Raw genomic sequence first — 19,305 nt, forward strand, 5'->3', positions numbered from 1 at the left:
GTGAACTTGTGGAGTGCGGCCGACCTCCTGCTCCCTACGCGCGCGCGAGTCAGTGTGCGTTGATTGTGATCGGTCTTCCTATATGTAGCTACGTTTGCGTGTGTGTGGGTGTCAGCACATGATTTGTTGCTACACCTATCAGACGGTAGACAGTCAATGTCAGATGAGTCATCCTTGTGACTTGTAAATGTAGGGAAAAAGGTGAGTCCTGTGTAGTCAAGTGAGTCACGATTGTGTGTGGCGCGACTTGTGAGTGTAAGGAAAAAGACAGATCTCGTGATCTAGTGAGTGTCGGTGAGCACTGTAGTTATTTATATGGGTGAAGCGATAGCTTCAAGCTTGGCACATCTAAAAAGTACTTTTAATCCGAGTGACCGCTACTGTAGCCCAAATAATTTTGAAACTAAGCCATTCGATTCTCTTTTAGGAAGCGTAATTTTCCTGGGACATTTTTCTGGGGAATATCACTGTGTTTTAGGGGTGTGGCCCCAAGCTAATGTGAAACACATGATCTTCATGTTTGGATTGGTTCATTGAAGACAACCAATCACGCACATCTGGGCACATGGATATTCTGAGATCTGATTTGGTCAGCGTACAAGAGGGCTGAGGTTAACCAGCTGTTGTGCAAAACGCTATCAATTCAGCACCGGATCAAAATTTATTTGATTGGGTTGTTGATTAAATATACTGCCAAAGGGACCGATGCGACAGTGGGAAACGCTATTACGGTTTCGTTACAGGTTGAATCGATAGCTGCGTTGGAACAACGGAATTTGCTGGCGATTCTCCTGGTTTTAGATCGTAGTTTAACACGGTTTCCACTGCAGTCCTCTTGAACGTGATGAGTTGTAATTGTGATGTGGGCATACAGTCTGTCACTGGACTCCACTGCTCAGTAGCTCGTGAGCTATGTTTATTAACTGTTACCAAACTATTTACAACTGATACCACACAATCAAGTCAAATGACTTCAAAACTGTATATTCGTACTCATAAGGTTGCTGAAAATTCACTGACAGCCCACGGCCGGCTTCGGCCTTCTTGGGACTCATCAGGTAGGCTCAGTCTTTGGGTTTCCGTCAACCTTACGTTCTAATTAAAGCCAAATTGCACGAAATTAGCGAAATACACTCATCTGCAAACTAATTTGGTTTTTCGGGAGACACCTGGAACCGAGCTGAATCTCACGTTTGTCTCCAAACAAATGAATGTACTGCACCAGTCCGCCTCATGATTTAGTCGCTACGATATTTGAGATATCGCGAATTTCGTTCTGCACTACTCACAAGGTGGGCTGTCGACGAATTTCCAGCAACCTTGTGAGTAGTTCAGTACGAATATACATGTACCACAATATCTCAAATATTGTAGCGACCCAAACATGAGGTGCAGCACATTCAGTTGCCTGGAAACATCACAAACGAGAGATTCAGCTTGGTTCAAGGTGTGCCTCTCGCAAAGCCAAATTAGTTTTCAAATAAGTGTATTTCGCTGACTTCCAAACTGCTTTGGATACGTAGCTGCGAGATGTGATTTTCCAAAACGAGTTCCCTTCGCATCCTCTGTTTTCTCCATTTCAATGGGCGCCTTTGTGAGACCAAAAACAGTGATTTTCTCTAGCGTTTTGGATTATCAAATTGACTTGCACAAAGATACATGTACAGACCCACCACGTTGAATTCTCCCGCTCAAACTGGGCTCGAGATAGCTCAGTGTTTAAGGGGGGAACGGAACGTCCGTGGTTCGAATCCAAAACTGGTATCTCGACTGCTCTTGCTCAGGTTAGGACAACCTGATAGTAGTTCAACCCTCATACTTCACCCAGGCGGCGTGATAGCTAGGCACCAGAAAGCTGCAACTGCTGGACGATTTTAAAAAAATTCTTAAGAGTCAAAATAGGGCCTTCGAAAGTTGGCGAAATGAGGAGAAGAATCATGGGTGCATCGTAAAAGTTGGTTTACTATCTATTTATTTATTTCTCATGAATGGTTGGGGAAGCCGCATGACATGGAATAGACTTATTTTTCCACCTAGTTCAAACAGACGTTATTCGCATTTCGCTTCCATTGAACAAGTTACACAGGGTCCTAGGGGTTCCATTTCATGATCTGTGCTAAATCGATTAAACGGCCATCCTTACTGCTTCCAATCCGTGAGGATTTTGGTAACTGAAGGACAAGTAGATCGATCTATTGACATTTTGTATACAAAATCTTGCTTCGCCTAGTCAGCAGAATTTCCCGTGAATATGTAACGGGTTTCCTATTGAAAATCACAACCAACTTGCTGGTTGTCTGGTCAGCATACGTTCAGAACCTTTAGGGGCAGCTTTATGTAAACTTCCCCAAAGGTTCCCCCAACCAGATGTCTCTGACAGGCGTGAAGTTAAATCCGGTTGACCGTCCATGTATTACTAGTGACGTTGGTGCTCGATATGACGATTTTAGCTACCAGCTTCTTTGTCTTTGCATCCACTTGTTCAAAGTTTTAACAATTCAGTTTCAACAATTTCGTGTGAGGCGACCAAACTTTAAAACTACACGTGACCTCTACTTATTGAGTCTTGGAGAAGGGTCAAACGCTATTGAGGTCTCAGCAACCTGATTTTTATATGACATCGTCCATGCAATACGTTTTCATGGGTGGCTGAAACTCGGTGATTTTTTCGCGAGTGATGTTCACGGGCTCTATATGTTTGCCCAATGAACTGGTTGAAGGATCACTCAACAAAAGGCACGTGATTACCCTTAAACAGAGAGAAATTTGAAGGAGATCGATAACAGGTCGATATCAGAAATGGCTCTTCTGCCAACGCACCAGGAAATAATTCAAATAGGTCAGTAAGAAGAAACACTGCGAGTTATATGACTCGAAAGGTATGAAAAGTGAAACGTACTTTTCATAAGATTAGAGAATTTACACTAGGACCACGAGAGGATGAAACAGGTTTTTGGTCATGAGCTGACATCTCTACTTCCGACAATCCAAACAAGATGTGTCTACCCCCTACGCTTAAATTCGAAATCCCCCGTCAGCATTTTCAGTCTAATGACTTGTTTATTTTCCCGTCAACTCGAATTTGCACACAGATCCGTTACGCCACAGTTGATCGGTTACTGGATCGTTTGACGGACGCCCGATTCCTTTCTATTGATTTCCTCAATACATTCCTACTCACCTACCGCGTCTTCACAACCGGACTAACTGTGATCTGGGCGCTGAAGCAGGTACTGGCCAACCCGGAAATGGAAGGCGCAGCCAGCACCATTTTACTTCAACATCAACCGGCACAGGTTTCGATCAATACATCAACTCTGATCTAGTAAGTTGGACAAGGCGGCTGCTCGTCCCGCACTAACCCCTTAAAGCCTCATAAAGGCTCGTGTGTTTCTGTTGGCCGTAGCTCGTCTGGAAAGAGCTGACCAGTAAGATCATGGTAAAAGTTCACCAAGTAAACCGACGCACCGAGTACCAAACGCGCTTGGAAGGACTGTGCGCTATCCCATATAGCGCATTAAGAGTGTTTCCGCCGTGACAAAGAGCTCCAGCTGTTATGAAATGAAAGCCAGTAGCTGGCTTCAAAGTGACCCCTTTTCAGCAGCGGGTACTTTAGTGAGAATAGCCGATTGGATTGTACATTCGTTGAACTACCATTGTAAGAAAAAAACCTGCTTCATGGGACCTATTTTTTGGGCTGATACACTACACTTTTACAGTGTATCACCCTCATGGATGATCAAAATCATTCAAGGTACCCACGTCGCCGCGTCTCAAATTGAGTCAGCCTATGAATCGTTCCGTCTCGAGAATCTGTATGACATACATGCCTTTGGAACTCATGTAACCATTGCATAAGATTTTCGGTTTATCAGTAGAAAGAACCGGACAGTAACAAACTTTGTTCTTGGTTCCCTGAGTGCCCTGAATGGCTTTAAGCAGAGATTCAATTATTGATCAATATTGTCAATATGAGATTGCAGTGACTTTCTCCCCTCGAATTAATAATGGTCCGTTGTTTATCGAACATATTTTGTACCTGTTCTCAAATTTAGTAGCCCAAACGTATCTCAAGAGGGTCGCAGTCCAAGCGCATTTCGATTTTCAGACGTGGCAATGCCAGGTCGTCTTCCAGTACTTCAGGAAAAGCTTTCGCTACAAGAGGAGGATCAGCTCAAGGATGATGAGTCTCGACCCAAGACAGCATCACCGGTTCAATCAACACATAGTTGCCTGCCGGAACTGCGTCTAAAGGCGCCAATAATAAAGCGTCGTCCGTTTAACTTACCGTCCCGACCAATGTCTGCTTCAGAATCCCCAAATCCCGCTTCACCTGAAGGAACGATTTCCGCCTCCTTACTGGACTCGCAAAGAATGTCACGTTCCGAGATCAACTATGGCACAGAGAAGGATTCAAAGAACAGTTCCGGCAATCTTGATACAGCAGATTTGGCGGGAAGACCCCGAACCCTGAGTTCATGCTCCTCACCCCCTCCACTGATCCCCCGTTCTCCCATTTTTAGTGGCATATTCAACATTCGGGACGATCCACCCCTTCAGCTACCCAACCTGTCAGAATTAGTGGGCGTAAGTATCAGAAACTATAATCTATTTTCATCATTTGTACAATAAATTTGGCGTGTATATACATTTATCCGTTTATCTAATCAAAGTGTATTAAAGACTTAAGGGAGGACACATGGTTTCGTGCGCCGCTAAGTCAAGACCGAATAATGGTTTGTGAAAGCTCTGGGCATGTTCAATACCCGCTCTTATTCTCTAGGACGTCATATACTTGAAAAACGAACTGAATCCGGATCTCAGCAACTGTATGTCATCACCCGAGCGATTCAGACGTAGGCCGTTCGCTAAGCTATAAACGTTGAGTCCCACCTCAGGAATTTTGAGCAACCCTATAACTGGTGTATTACGTCTATACATATATTGCGATATCTCGAATACTGTGCCAATTGAAACATGAATCAGCCTTGTGAAGCGCAGTCACCAGGCTTCATCACATCACAAACCAGGGATTAAGCTGGCGTCCGAGTGAGTCTCTCGCAAAACCAGATTTGTTTGCAAATGAGTGCATTTGCCAACTCCGTGCAATTTGGTTTCAAGTAGAACATAAGGTTGACGGAAACTCGGAGACTGATGAGCCTCAAGAAGGGCGAAACTAGTGGACTGTCGAAGAGTTTTCGGCAACCTCATAAGTAGTGCATTACGAACAACAATATCTCGAAGATCGTGCCGGTTGAAACATGAGGCGGCCTGGTGCAGCGCAGTCAGTTGCTCGGAAACACCATAAACGAGAATTTCAGCTGGGTTTCGGGTGAATCTTTCGCAAAACCAAATTTGTTTGCAAATGACTGTATATTCGCTAATTCCGTGCAATTTGATTTCAAGTAGAACATAAAGTTGAGGAAAACTCGGGGACTGCGCCTACCTGGTGAGCCTCAACATGGGCGAAACTAGTCGTGGGCCGTCGAAGAATTTTGGCAACCTTATGAGAAATGTATTGGAGCATAGCTTATTTGGCCTTCATTCTTCAAGTGACAGTTGCTTACCGCATCCCTTTCTTGTTCCGCTTGATAATTCTGATGTCTAAAGCATCAGATGTTGGTAGCAAATGGATGCCAGGAAGTTTAGTTAACAGTCTTATAATGTCTCTCTGAATGGCTCCTGCATGAACAAGATCTATAAAACATCCTCGAGGCAATTAAAGCTGTGTCAGGCGTCAGGCGAACCAATCACATCACTTGAGCGTGAACATGTTCTTCCGCTTGAACGTGGTAATTCAGGCGCGTCCAGCGTGACCTGATGGTAACATGCTCGCCTCGTACGTCAGCAATTCAGACTTCCAGCCTCGATAAGACAAAGCTGATGGGGGAAACTCGTGTCCAGTGCTTTCACCTTTTGGTGTAAACTCATCAGAATAGCTGCATCGGGATACGAGGACAACTTTTTTAAACGAGACTAATGTGGACGCGAATTCTACACATCTCGCAATCGTCTGAAACCAATAAAACACCTATCAAAATGTGAATGTGGGAGGGAAAAACTATAGTGATGCTTGCAAACGACACTCATTTTTACACTAATCTGAATCAGCTGAGTCGTAGCCGAAGCTCTCGCCCATGATATTCTCCAACTGAATGTGCTTCACGAATGCCGGCTGGTGATTCAGTTGGCACGATATTCGAGGCATCAGAGTAAATTTTCATGAGCAGAACTACTCACAAGGGTGCTGAAAAGTACCTCTACCTGGTTAACCCCAAGAGGAGTGAGACGAGTATTGGGCTTTCCAAGCGTTTTCAGCAACTGCATGAGTAGTTTCCTCCTCCTCTCGGAGGAAGTGTGTGCAGTCACTAGTCAAAGCCTTTTCGCAATCAATACGATGCACTTAATCTGGCGGATTGAGATATTGATAAACATGTCAATTACTTTGAATTGGAATACTGTAGAGAAACACAAATGACGTTGAGATTGGGGAATTCTTTAGCCAACTTGAACACGCGATTCTCCGTTTAGTAGATCCGTACACTAATGACTGGTAGGCAGTTTTAGTCACTTATACTGAGAAAGAATATCGTAAAAGGTATCCTTTATTGCCCCGAAGCGCCGATGGGCTCTCCCGACCACCGTTCTCATCATCACAATCATCATAATCAGTATCTATATCATCCCGGTCATCATCGTCGTCGTCATCATCATCATCATCATCATCATCACCATCACCACCACCATCATCATCATTATCACCATCATTATCGTCAGCATCATTAGTAACATCCCATTTCTTGTTCGTTCTAGCATAGAAACACCATAATCAAATCCAATCGATGTGTCCCAATACCTTCCCCTTTATATCCCCACAGCCAACGAAGAGAAATTCTGCTAAACGTGAAACTGTACCTTCATCACCATTGGACAATGCCACCTCGGATGGTGTGTTGACCAAAGGTCATACCCGGCTGGCACCACTGGCCTCCTGTGAGTTAGTCACAGATGATCCTGAAGGCACTAACACGGCTGACCGTGCGAGATCATACAGCGGTATCCAAAATGTTGACGAGGCAAAAGAACAACAACAACATTATCACCATCATTATCGTCAGCATCATTAGTAACATCCCATTTCTTGTTCGTTCTAGCATAGAAACACCATAATCAAATCCAATCGATGTGTCCCAATACCTTCCCCTTTATATCCCCACAGCCAACGAAGAGAAATTCTGCTAAACGTGAAACTGTACCTTCATCACCATTGGACAATGCCACCTCGGATGGTGTGTTGACCAAAGGTCATACCCGGCTGGCACCACTGGCCTCCTGTGAGTTAGTCACAGATGATCCTGAAGGCACTAACACGGCTGACCGTGCGAGATCATACAGCGGTATCCAAAATGTTGACGAGGCAAAAGAAAAGGCAGAAACTGTGTCAAACTCTGAGTCCACTCGGCAACGGCGACGCTCGCATTCAGCTGAGTGCTTCCCCGTTGGATTCGACAGGATGCTCTTGGTTGATTCGGTCTGTGAGGGAGACTCAGATAAGCACGTTCGGATAAAGTCAGAGGTGAGGAGGTTGACTTTTGATGGGTCAGTTTCAGATGATCTTTTATTAGAAAAAATCCTATGGGTCAACTGTGTGGTCGAGTGAGATCCTCTAAAAATGATCACGTGATTCTGAATCAAAACTCTACTATTCAGTAGCTTCCAGGTCATGTCAACTGAGGATAAGTCAAGTTCGTGTCAGTTTTTAACATATAGTTTACTCCGCGTCATTACCGGAGAAGGGAATCTATGAACGCAGTTCATCTAGCGAGGCTTTCACGCATCTACGGGATATCGGACTAGGTGACAGATCATAGAACTGCGATCCGTGATAGTTCTCTATAGTTAAATCTGAAAATGGGAATATATGCGGAATTTCACTACTGATTTTAACAGTACCAGGTATGAAGATTGTCGAATGTCTATCAGAGTTCTTTGTGTGAAGTCTGAACAATGGTGGGAACAGCGGTGTCGCATTATACAGACAGCTTGGATGCTCTGCCTGGTTGTTACTCTGTTTGTCGAGCTCGGCAAGCAGATTCTCTGTGCGTTCCATTGCTGTTAGGTGACGGTATTCAACCGTCTGTAAGTTGTGTGAATTTCCGCTTCCGGTTGGTGCCGAAATAGAGTAAGTACAGCTGAATGCCTCGTGTGTACAACCACAAAAGTTTCTGCTCCATTTGAAGACATTTGTCGGTAGATAACACTTTGAGCCCAGGATGCTCCAAAATTCAAGTCCTTTCGTGGATCCTCGTAGTTCCGAGGGTCCACCTAAGTATCATTACATAGATGGGCATATAGTAGGCATAGCAGCGGGAGAATTACACATTTTAAGCATCCCGCTGGTGGCTACAGAACTGTGTCAGTAGGGTCTCGCAAGCTGCTCTGAAAGTGTTTCCATAAAGGAACTCTTGGACTCACCCAAAGGTTTGGTCACTTGGTCGTCCGAAATCGATGACCCTCATAGTCCGCATCCTTCCAGAAATATAGACAGAATGTATCAGCTTTCTGAGCTCTAAATCATTGTGGCTACTATTTTGAGGGGCCTTAAGAAATTTGGTGAGCAGGAAAGCCTTTGCACATGATCGCACTATTTCTTGCTTACCTTCTAGCGTATACCAAATGCCAGAATCCTATAGAAGCGGTTAGATTTAATACTTGTGGAACTTGAACCATGCCATGATCCGCCTTTATGAGCTGAAATAACTTTCCCAGTCTTCAGTGCATCGGGTAGTTGGCGTAAGGATAGCGATTTAGCAAAGAATCACGTGAGACTACCCGGTTACTCGCTGAGTTACTGCTCCCCTTCCGGGGATTTATTGAAGTCCATCCCTCCTCTGTAACATTGTACCCATATACCCACGTAGCAACCACTGCGTCTGAGTTACTCTCCCCTTCCGGGGATTTATTGAAGTCCATCAACTTAACAGCAGTACTTTTGGACTTCACCACTCAACAAGCTGTATAAAATGCCGCAGCCCCAGGAGTGGGTCTACATAGGTCGTTTTCTTGTAGATGGTGTTGAAGTACTCGCAAAATGTCCTTGCTGTGTGCCCCTCCTCTGTAACATTGTACCCATAGACCCAAGTAGCAACCACTGCGTTCCTGAGCGTACATTTGGATTGAGGATATCCTTGATAGGGTTCGGGTTTGATTGGCACTTCACTAGCGAGCAACATTTCGTACTTACCTGCTTTTTCTGAATACAGTTGGCGGAGAAAACTCACTTGTAACCCCCCAGAGCGTTTCTTCTCAAGCGTTCCTGGAGGCTCCCAGGACCATCCTTTCTTATATGGTTATTCTGTACTACAGACAAGGTTTCTCCACGGTTTTTCAACAGTGTCTAGCCCGAAATTCATTGATGTGCCCCAGCGAGACAGCAAGTTGGAGCTCATTCTCATTACTCACACGCGAGAGGACGAAGAGTAGACAAGACGAATCGTTTCTTCGCTGGAACCTAGTATAGCACTGTTGTTCCCAACCGCTGCCAAGCTCCACTCGATTCCTGGCACGTTAAAGTTACCCACAATCAGGACATCTGCCGGTAGGTCACGGGCTGACTGAAAAGGTATCAACGATTTCACATTTTTGTCAAAGCCAGCCACCAGATAATTTATCAAATGGTCTGAGAAGTAGGCTGGATAGAATAAGTTGAGTAATTTAGTGGGCAATCTTCTGCGACGGTCTCCTTCCTGCCAACGCTGCCATAGGCATCTGTCTAGACAAGAAACAAAAGACTCACAGCCTCGGCCTTCGTGCTCGGTATTGAAGCAACTGTGTTCATGAGGAGTACGAGGATATATCGCAACTGCGGCAGGCAGCAGTTTACGGGTCTAAGGTATACGAACAGTATGTATGAGCGGTGCTATACTTAGTTTTTGTACTGGAGTCATTTTCACTGTTTATTAAACTTCAGAAACTTCTGCTTTTTAAGGACCCGAATTGATGAGTTAGCTCATAAGTCCACTAACAACGTTGGTGTATGCGCTTCGAACGATGGCGATGATACGCAACTTGGGCCATGTAAGTGTTTATTACCCAGCCTCCTGTGCTACCATGAGCGACAGTAAAAATTATGGATGAGTGTGGAAGTTCAACAACTTTTCGGTCAAGTTCTTTGTATTGATCTCGTTCTTCGTTCCCGTAGCCATAATTGAGACGGGAAGTTTTTGCAGCAACTTGAATCGCTCCAATTGGACTACAAGTGACGATGCTGAAATCATATGCTCAGAAACAGAACTAGGGTTTCCGGAAATCGAAGTTTGGAACTGCAACCCTCAGCAGACAAATTTTATCCGGTGAATAGCATCCAGTGGGAATCACTTATTATTGTAGTTCACAATAAGTCAGAAGAATGGAACTGCATCAGCAGACAAATTTTATCCGGTGAATAGCATCCAGTGGGAATCACTTATTATTGTAGTTCACAATAAGTCAGAAGAACGAACGCGTACGGACACGGGTGAATTGGGTACACGCGGCCAGACTGGTCCGCTTTCGTGACATATCCAGTCAACCCACAGCGCTCACGCGAGCCAACCAATCGGACACACATCCAATCAGCCACTCAAGTCACATGCCAGATCGATGGTGGAACGACGAACGGACACGCACACGCGCAAACTCTCTGACACACCGAAGCAGCTACTACAGTCCTCCACCGCTAGATTTAGCCAACTCCAGCTTGATAACGTTCGACCGGCCTTGACTCCCTAGCCGACCGCCGCAGACACCTTGGCGCATCTGTGGGTGTTTCCAAGCTCTCTTGCTTCACTCCGGAGTCCACCTGCACTGGCGTCTCCAGTGTTTGTTCCGCATCCGGTCCATGCTTCCTAGTTCTGATATGGTCTAAATGACGGCGTATTATCCTCCCGTCTTCTAACAGCATGTCAATAAGGTTACGGTTTGTCGACTTCACACATCCACGTACCCATTCATTATCTGAAGGCTGAAGTTTGACGTAAACCTCCTCGCCATCTCGTAATGTGCGAGGTCGGGCGTGTTTATCTGCGTTTTGCTTCATGGAGCACTGCTGTTGTTTGACCCTAAGCGCCAAATCCGGCCGCAGTAGATCCAAACGTGTTCGAAGTCTTCGTCCCATTAGCAATTCGCAGGGAGCCTGACCAGTAGTAGTGTGCGGCGTAATTCTGTACTGCAGCAAAAACTTGTCCAACCTTGTTTGTAGGGGACCTGGGCTTTGTTTTCTCAATCCATTCTTTACCGTTGCCACCGCGCGTTCCGCCAGGCCGTTAGAAGCGGGATGGTATGGTGGTGTTAGAACATGCTCAATCCCGTTGGCTCTCAGAAACTGCTGAAATTCCGCACTGGTAAAAGCCGTGCCATTATCAGAAACAATCGTATCAGGCACACCATGCAATGCAAAAACGCTGCGAAGTATAGACATGGTCGACGCACTAGATGCAGTTCTAGTGGGTATCGCCTCTATCCACTTGGAATATGCATCGACAATCACCAGGATCATGTAACCTTCAACAGGGCCACAATAATCCACGTGTATGCGGCTCCACGGTCGTGACGGCCACTGCCATGGTGATATGGGCGCTGCTGCGGGCAAAGCCCTACTTTGCTGACACGCTTCACACCCTTGCACGACCATTTCCACATCGTGATCGATACCAGGCCACCAGACATAGTGTCTGGCTAAAGCCTTCATTCGCGTGTTACCTGGATGGCCTGAATGTAATTCCCTTAAAATGTCCGGACGGTAGCGCCTCGGAATTATCACTCTTGCTCCCCATAATAAACATCCGTCCTCTACACTTAGCTCCGACGATCGTTCGTAGAATCCGCTTAGTGCACTTCCAACATTCTCCGGCCACCCGTATGAAGTGAAACGAAGGACTCGTGAGAGCTCTGGGTCCTTTCTTGTTTCTACTCGTATTTCCGCAGCAGTGATAGGCAAATCATCAACCCAACTCATTAGATTTACCAGTTCGGCCGGTTTCGGTGTGTGTAATGGTACATCTCGTAATGGTAGGCGACTTAGGGCATCCGCTGTGGGATTCCCTTGTCCTGGAGCATACCGCAAATGATACCGTTAACATGCAAGTTTTAAGGCCCAACGTTGCATCCTAGGTGACATCATTTGAGGTATTGGTTTATTTTCTCCGAGAATTCCATGTAGAGACTTGTAAGAAAGTTGACTGCATTGGTAAAACCAAATGATGTATCACCTGCTAAAAGTATGAAAATATCTATGTAGCTGCCTTGGAGACAGAGTCAGTAAATTGCTGTGACTGTTGGACGGTCGACAACTCTGTGTCGGTCATTGGCTTCCTGCTCCATCCACTATGGTATATCAAGAGGCACGGCAGCTTCAGACAGCCTTTTATGGAGACGAAAGAAAATCATTACAAATGTATTTATATGGTAATCACAGAAAGTTTCACAAGGTCGTGCTAGAATCTCCGTGAGGAGGCGTGAAGCGTCGAGCTAAAGATACTCGATACAGATTGGCTGTCATTCTGATCAATCAGAGCACACTTCGTTTGGTCCCTGGTCCGCACGTGACACATCCATTCAATTGACGCACTGTTCGGTTATTAGGGGTGATGCGTCCAAGCATAAATACAGAGAGGTCCGCTGATGAATTCGTCTTAATTGTTTTTCGAAAAGTTTGGTAACATTATATTAGAACGAGTCAGGTATGCGCAAAGACATCACAGAGTAATATAGATGTATACATCTCTAGAACTGAACACGAAGGATAGCATCCAGTCGGGCGAACGCAAGCTTTCTGGCAGGTGCAAAACGTCAGGTTGCTTCGATAGAATAGCTTGGCGCGACTTATAGAATATCACTCAACACACACGCCTAACCCACACCTAAAACACTCAAAACAGGTTAGGTCAGCCTTCATTGTGCTATCAGAACGGGAATGTGAGAATCTTGAACTCATAGTTAACCATTGACCATCCTCTGAGAGAGGGCCGAATACCAAGCTCCCCCTAAAAGCAAGCACAGTCATGTAACCCATTTACAAGTGTTTTTAGATGTGCTTCATTTGAGACTTTCTCGAAGTTACTGTGGTCTATCATGGTGCTTTGAGTTCGTTTTTGGGTACCCATTGGGTTGTTTTAACAAGGCAGCACACTTTGGTAACACCTGACAGCTTACAATCAGCTTTCCGATCCAGTTAATTTTGTTGTTGGTATCGGTCGAGTACTTTTCGACCCGAATGGTCGTGTTTTTTGCATAGTTGTCGTAGTTATCGGATGTTATTGGTGCATAGCTGAGGATGGCCATAATGCAACTCAGGAAATACATGTACTTTTAACTGTCTTTACTGTGATTGACAGTAGTTTACAGAAACGATTTTCAGCATGTATAAAATAACGGACAATATTAAATGTGGAGCAAGTCAACAGGGAACTTGTCGGATGTGGGAGTCCCTTGGTGAAAGTCCGGACGGCGGTAACGTGTTTTCTCCGCAGTTTGGCTGCTACACGTGTTCCATGATTGTCCGTGGACTTGGAGTGCTTGGGCTGACTCCTTGCTCCCTGTGCGCGCGCGAGTGTGTGTGTCCTGACTGGGTTCGGTTTCCCTTTATGTAGGTCCCAGTACGTATACGTGGGCGCGTCGGCACATGAGTGGCTGCTACGCTGACTAGGCGGTGCAGCTAATCGATGTCCGATGAGTCAGCTAAATGCGACGTGTTTGTGCGTATGAGACAAAAGACAAGCCTCGCGATCCAGTGAGCGACTGTGAGTTGAACAGTCAAGTATATGGGTGACTGGGTCGCTACAATGTCATATGATGGCAATTATTCCGTCATTCTATGTTATTCTGTTGATCGTCAATTACCAAATTTCCTATGGTAAATTTGTAGGTGCGCAAGTTGTCTCAAGCAAAGCTGTCGTCAGGGGGAACATGGATAAAAAGTTTTTATTGGCCTGGTAGCTGCTGCCAATCAAAGGGACGTTGTCAGGCGAGGTCGCGTGGGTCGTTACTCTTCATTCACTTGTGCCCACATGGCTTCTAAAACGTCGCTAATAGCTCTACTCTGGATGGTTGCTTTCGAGAGGTTTTTCCTAACACAACTGATCAGCTTGGAATCTGGCTTGCGTATCTGATTGGTTCGTTGAAGGCACTCCTTCTATCAGCTGTATTCCTGCGTGCTGATTGGCCCGTGTTTTTGTCACACCCCTGAGCTACCCAAATGGCGCAACAACACCTGTGGACTAGAGTCTGTTCTTTCACGATAACATCCCGGTTGGCGGCGAAGCATCCGCAACGGAAATGAATGAAAAATAGCAGCCACCTATTCAACCCGAACTACAAATATACCCCCGGTAGAAAAAGCTTTCATGTGGTCCTGCGTGAGAGAGCTGTGTATTCTAGCAGATGTTGGCTCGGATAAAGCAGATATGTCGTCCGATACAGTTGTCAAACCCCGGGGCTTAAAAGGAAAGCCCTGTGATTGAAAAATTATGTTGAATTGTCCGTCTCCAAAAGACAATCCTAAGGATTGGAGTGAGTGGTCCCTTTTGGAGTTGGTTACGTTGAACAGAAACTTAACGAGACCCATCAGACGCGTTTCGTTGTAAAGATGTTTGCTCCCAAGAATGAGATTCCCAATGAGGATAACCGTATTTGAACTTATAATATTTACGCGATAACGCTTCACAGTCAGACTGATGTATGCATCAACACACGGTGATTGAAGAGGAATCACATACCCGTATATTGTACTAAGACTCAATCAGACAAATGAAGCTTATTTTTCCACTACATTCTGAGCAATCTCGGCGTCACCGCAATCTAATGCTACATAGATATAGGCTGCGAGATCTTTGGAGATCAGAGTTGAACACTTTAAGTTTCATCATGCAAAATGCTTTGGTAAAGACATTTTGGAACAGCTTCTTGGCTTTAGTCTTATCATGTCAAAAAGAATGTCAGATCAAATGACCTGGAGACGAAGACGCCAACCCAACTACAGGGGGCAGTAATTCTTGGTATGAATCCACAAAAAGGTCATAGCTTATCAGAATTTATTTTTTTTTCTGGGTTTTGCTATCGTGCTCCATTTGCCATCATAGATGTTCATTTTGAGCATTTGAGTTTCTTTGCCTCACATCAGGATGCTTGGGACTCGACGGATAGTCAGGTGTCACCCAACAACGAGAACGAACCTAGGCCAAGTCCTGAGGTGGGCACTTCACGCACAACTACATCGAAGGGGATTGTGGCTACACACAAGGAATTCTACGACGGCCTACAATCTACTGAACGAAAGCCACCATGCCAGGTATCACAATCAGACGAAACTCATCGCCTTGTCGAAAACTATTTGAATCAGAATATTGCACCGCCTTGTCGAGAGCATACTAGTGAAGGACAAAAATCGACCAAGCCCAAACTCCCAAGCAACACTCAGCATCCAGGTGGGCTTTCAGAAAATCTGCTTTACGTTTTTACTTTGTAATGAGTAATCCAGATGCACGAAACATGGGTTAACGACCACGGATGCACTCGAGTCCGACCTCCGGCTTACCAGATGAGGCTTTACAGACAGTGCTACTGAGGACAATCGCTCTCTGTCGCACTTATGCACTTGTGTTCCACAGTTGGGCCGTCACACCTTTATCAAATGGAATAGAAGCTATTGTCTGTCCGGGCCCTCAATGAGCTACCCGTATGATTACAACGGCTTCCTAAACGGCGTTTGAGGCCTTTTTTACCGGTCATCCATTCAAGTTTTTGTTTGTTTGCAATTCCGTCTGTCTAACCTTAAAAGCTCTCGTAAATTAAGTGATTTTAAGAACTTGAAAGCTGGGTTTATTCCAGTTTTACTACTTTGAACAGAAAGAATTAGTCTCCCTGAATATTATTGATCACAATATCAAGACACAAGCAAGGACTTAACCGGTATTAAAAAGTGCTTCCAATCAAATGGCCAACTAAAAAAGGCTCCCATTGAAGATAAACTTACATCGACTTACGTTTATTTGTGTTTCTCATCCCATCGGTGCCCAGCCAGTACTCAAATTGAACTAAATTAGCGAGCCTAGTCACGTCCAAAGTGAAAATACCAAATAGAAACATTGACTGACTGATGTACCAAATGACCAATCGTCTGGGTGATTGAGTGACTAATTGATCGATTGATTGATTGATTTTATTGATTGATCGATTCTTTGGGTGAGGGATCATTGCTTGTTTGGCAGGTGGATAGATAGTAAATGTACCGGAATATTTGTAGGTCGGTTGCGTTTATTGGTTACTGATCACGTGGATTTCTTCTCCGAGCTTGGCTAGTGGGTTGCAACCGTTTCAGCATAACCGATGTGATATCACCAGTGCGCAGTTGGCCACGCAGATTCATTGCCTGGAAGCATCAAATAGAGTGCAAACGGCCCAAGGAGCTCCTCGTCTACCCTGAGAACGCCAGCTGTCGCTTTCCGGGGACGTTGTTGTATGAGCTGGATTACATGTTGCAGTTATAATCAGAAGGTTTCATGGGGATTTGTTACGTCCATAGTGCCAACCGGCTTTCGTTCGACGGCGCATCTGTAGCCTTTGCGAAAGCAAGTGCAACTTGCTAGGTAGTGGGAAGTTTGCAGTCCCGCTAGCACGACTGTTTAATTCAAGAGATAACTTCATTCTAATATACTGGAGCTGAATGATGTTCCTACGTTTGTTGGTTCGGAATCAGGATCTCGCGAACTCTTTTAGACGGAAAACCAATAGGTTTTCAACCAGGGTATAGTGCCTGACGCATACCATCGCCGTTTTATTTTCGTCAGGACACCCCCGTCAAGAAGTTTATGAACAGGGCCACGATGTAGCAGGCCAATGGGCCTATTTGAGTGGAGTGCTTACTTCCGAAGACACTCGCTTCCGGCGATGTTAGGAAGCCCCACAAGACAGGCCTACCCTTAAGATCTAAGCAGATATGTACTGCTCGATGTACAGGTGGTCAGATGGTCTGTCCGAATAACGCGTGCGTGCATAGCACCCACATGTTATAGACACTTGGGATGTAAAACAAGAAAGTATCCGAACGTTACAAATGTTCAGATAAGTACATTGTTCGTCAAGACAGACACTTCGAGATTACTCACACACACACACACACACACACACACACACACACACACACACACACACACACACACACACACACACACACACACACACACACACACTTGACCGAATTAAGCTGAAATCACAGTCGCAACGGGAACTCTTGGTGATTGCAGAACGGGAGCTTAACTGTGAAAGGTGAACGTAAAAAGTGACTTTCAAAGAAGCTACGAACTTATGAGTTAATAACACTGCCAAGTCGCCGCTCGTGCTCCAGGGGGGTAGACTACAACTATTAAGCGGAGAGTTGTTGGTTTGAATCGTTCTAGAAACGTCTCTAACGAGAAGTAAACAGATTCAGGACTTTTCAGATCAGACCGAATTAGTTAACGGGAAGGAATGTAGGCTGGGATTCTATAATCTATTCAAACCGTCAGCAGAATACACAGTACAAGTGTTCTCACGGGACGTTGGGGCACTTTGGGCGAATAGTATAGGAGGTTAAAACCTACTTGAATAACTTCTCTGGGGTTGTATAGCGAACATTTGTCCAACGCCAAACCCCTATTCAAATGAAATGAGGCTTTCAAACTGATAAGTACTTTTGACCTATTTCTCACCATAACACCACAGTTTGTAACAAGTGTATTTTAAAAAAAACAGCTTTGCATATTCTGCTCAGATAGATTTGAGTGATGAAAAGGCGTCAGCCTTTGTTTCTGGCAGCATTGCAATGCTCCACTTCGAGATCGACTGATTCAGGACATCATATCGGCGAGCCTATGCTTTAGTACCATCTTGTCTGATAAAATATATCATGAGAGAGTGGACCCTCCAGTATGGCTCAAAACCAAACCGGATGTGGTAACTTGAGGTAGCATCTCAGGTTCTTGTTCATTTGAACCATTTTCGTTGTGTGAGGTTTAATCGATCAAAATCGTTTCCGAGTTTCCGAGTCTTTTTAGAACCACATCTAACACAAATTGTTTTTTAGTCGGAATATAAGGTCTGAAATCAGATGCGGAACCCGGTTCCAAAAAGGACGTAGAGGACAGCTATTTGTGCATTAGGGGTCGAGATGGCTCGGTGGTTAGAGGGCGAATTTATTGACCGGAAGGTCCTTGGTTCGAACCCAACCTCTGCCCCTTGAATTCACCAGTCTAGGGTTGGGGAATCTAGCAGTATCCCAGCCCTCGTGCCTCCTTCTGGTGGCACGGCACTTACGCACCGAAAGGCTGCTACAGCTGAATGATTTTAAAAGTGCGTTATCGTGATCTTCTTTCGCCAGTACTACCACACAACTTTTTGAGGTTACGAATGACTCAGGTCAATGTCACTGAAAAAGCTCCATGAAACCTCTAGCATTTTCTGATAAACGACATACTACTGACATGCTTTTCATGACATCCTCTTACTACAGACGGATAGCAGTTGTCACTTATTGAGAGCAAAGTGCAAAGGCGTTTGGTACTTGAAGACGCTATGTAAGCATTATCCTCACCGGTAAAGTAGGGTTCTAGTCTTCTTTCACAGACAGTTTTTTTGTTCCAATCTCAATATAGCTCCGGATTCACAAGCCCATCATAACTTGCCAAAAAGTCAGTCTGATGCCGCTACTTCTCTGGTCGTGAGATCTAACCCAGGTTTACCAGTGAACCTCTCGCCCATCACAGAAGGTCTCGATTTGGCTACGAAACTGATCCATGAGGATCGGGAGAATAAAGGCGCCTGTCAGACGCTGGCAAAGTCTACCATGCTTGCCGCCTTGCGCTGTCCAGCTGGGCTCGTTCGTATCCGCCAGGGTGAAGAGAGGGTGCAACCAAAGGAAAACCCTGTTGTGACAATGTTAAACGGAAACTGCACTGTTCACGACACCATTCAATCATCTCCTTCAAGTCCAAGGAATAGCCATGAACCGCTTTCTGGACAAAATGTAAGTAACACAATGCCTTTGATTAATCCAGAGAGCTGCATCTTGTCCGTTGAGGGTAAAGACACACCGATCTGGCGAGGATTTCCTCGGAGAGCTTCATGAAGTGGAAACGATTGTTTGGCTTCTAAATTCATTGGCCTTCTTTTGTCAAAAATGTCACTTTTTGGGCTTGGGACTTGTCAAAACTGAAAGTGGACATAAAGGCTACTCAATGTAGCTTGTTCTATCCTCACACCATACTGGTTGCATTCGAAAGGTGGACTTCCATA

The 19,305-nt window shown here is 45.1% G+C and overlaps 1 protein-coding gene across 1 annotated transcript in view; it reads left to right on the top strand.

Annotated features, from left to right (window-relative positions):
• The window catches only part of T265_15355 (hypothetical protein), a gene marked incomplete at both ends in the record, with an annotated part of 31,984 nt that extends 12,948 nt beyond the window's left edge, over positions 1-19,036 (top strand). Inside the window, 6 exons of the mRNA XM_009177711.1 lie at positions 3,093-3,325; positions 4,056-4,587; positions 7,160-7,576; positions 11,333-11,536; positions 15,017-15,461; positions 18,624-19,036. Of these exons, the coding sequence (XP_009175975.1) occupies positions 3,093-3,325; positions 4,056-4,587; positions 7,160-7,576; positions 11,333-11,536; positions 15,017-15,461; positions 18,624-19,036 (2,244 nt within the window). The remainder of the gene's footprint in view (positions 1-3,092; positions 3,326-4,055; positions 4,588-7,159; positions 7,577-11,332; positions 11,537-15,016; positions 15,462-18,623) is intronic.
• Positions 19,037-19,305: the final 269 nt, after the last annotated feature.

Source organism: Opisthorchis viverrini (genome assembly GCF_000715545.1).
Source record: "Opisthorchis viverrini unplaced genomic scaffold opera_v5_450, whole genome shotgun sequence".
Taxonomy (NCBI): domain Eukaryota; kingdom Metazoa; phylum Platyhelminthes; class Trematoda; order Opisthorchiida; family Opisthorchiidae; genus Opisthorchis; species Opisthorchis viverrini.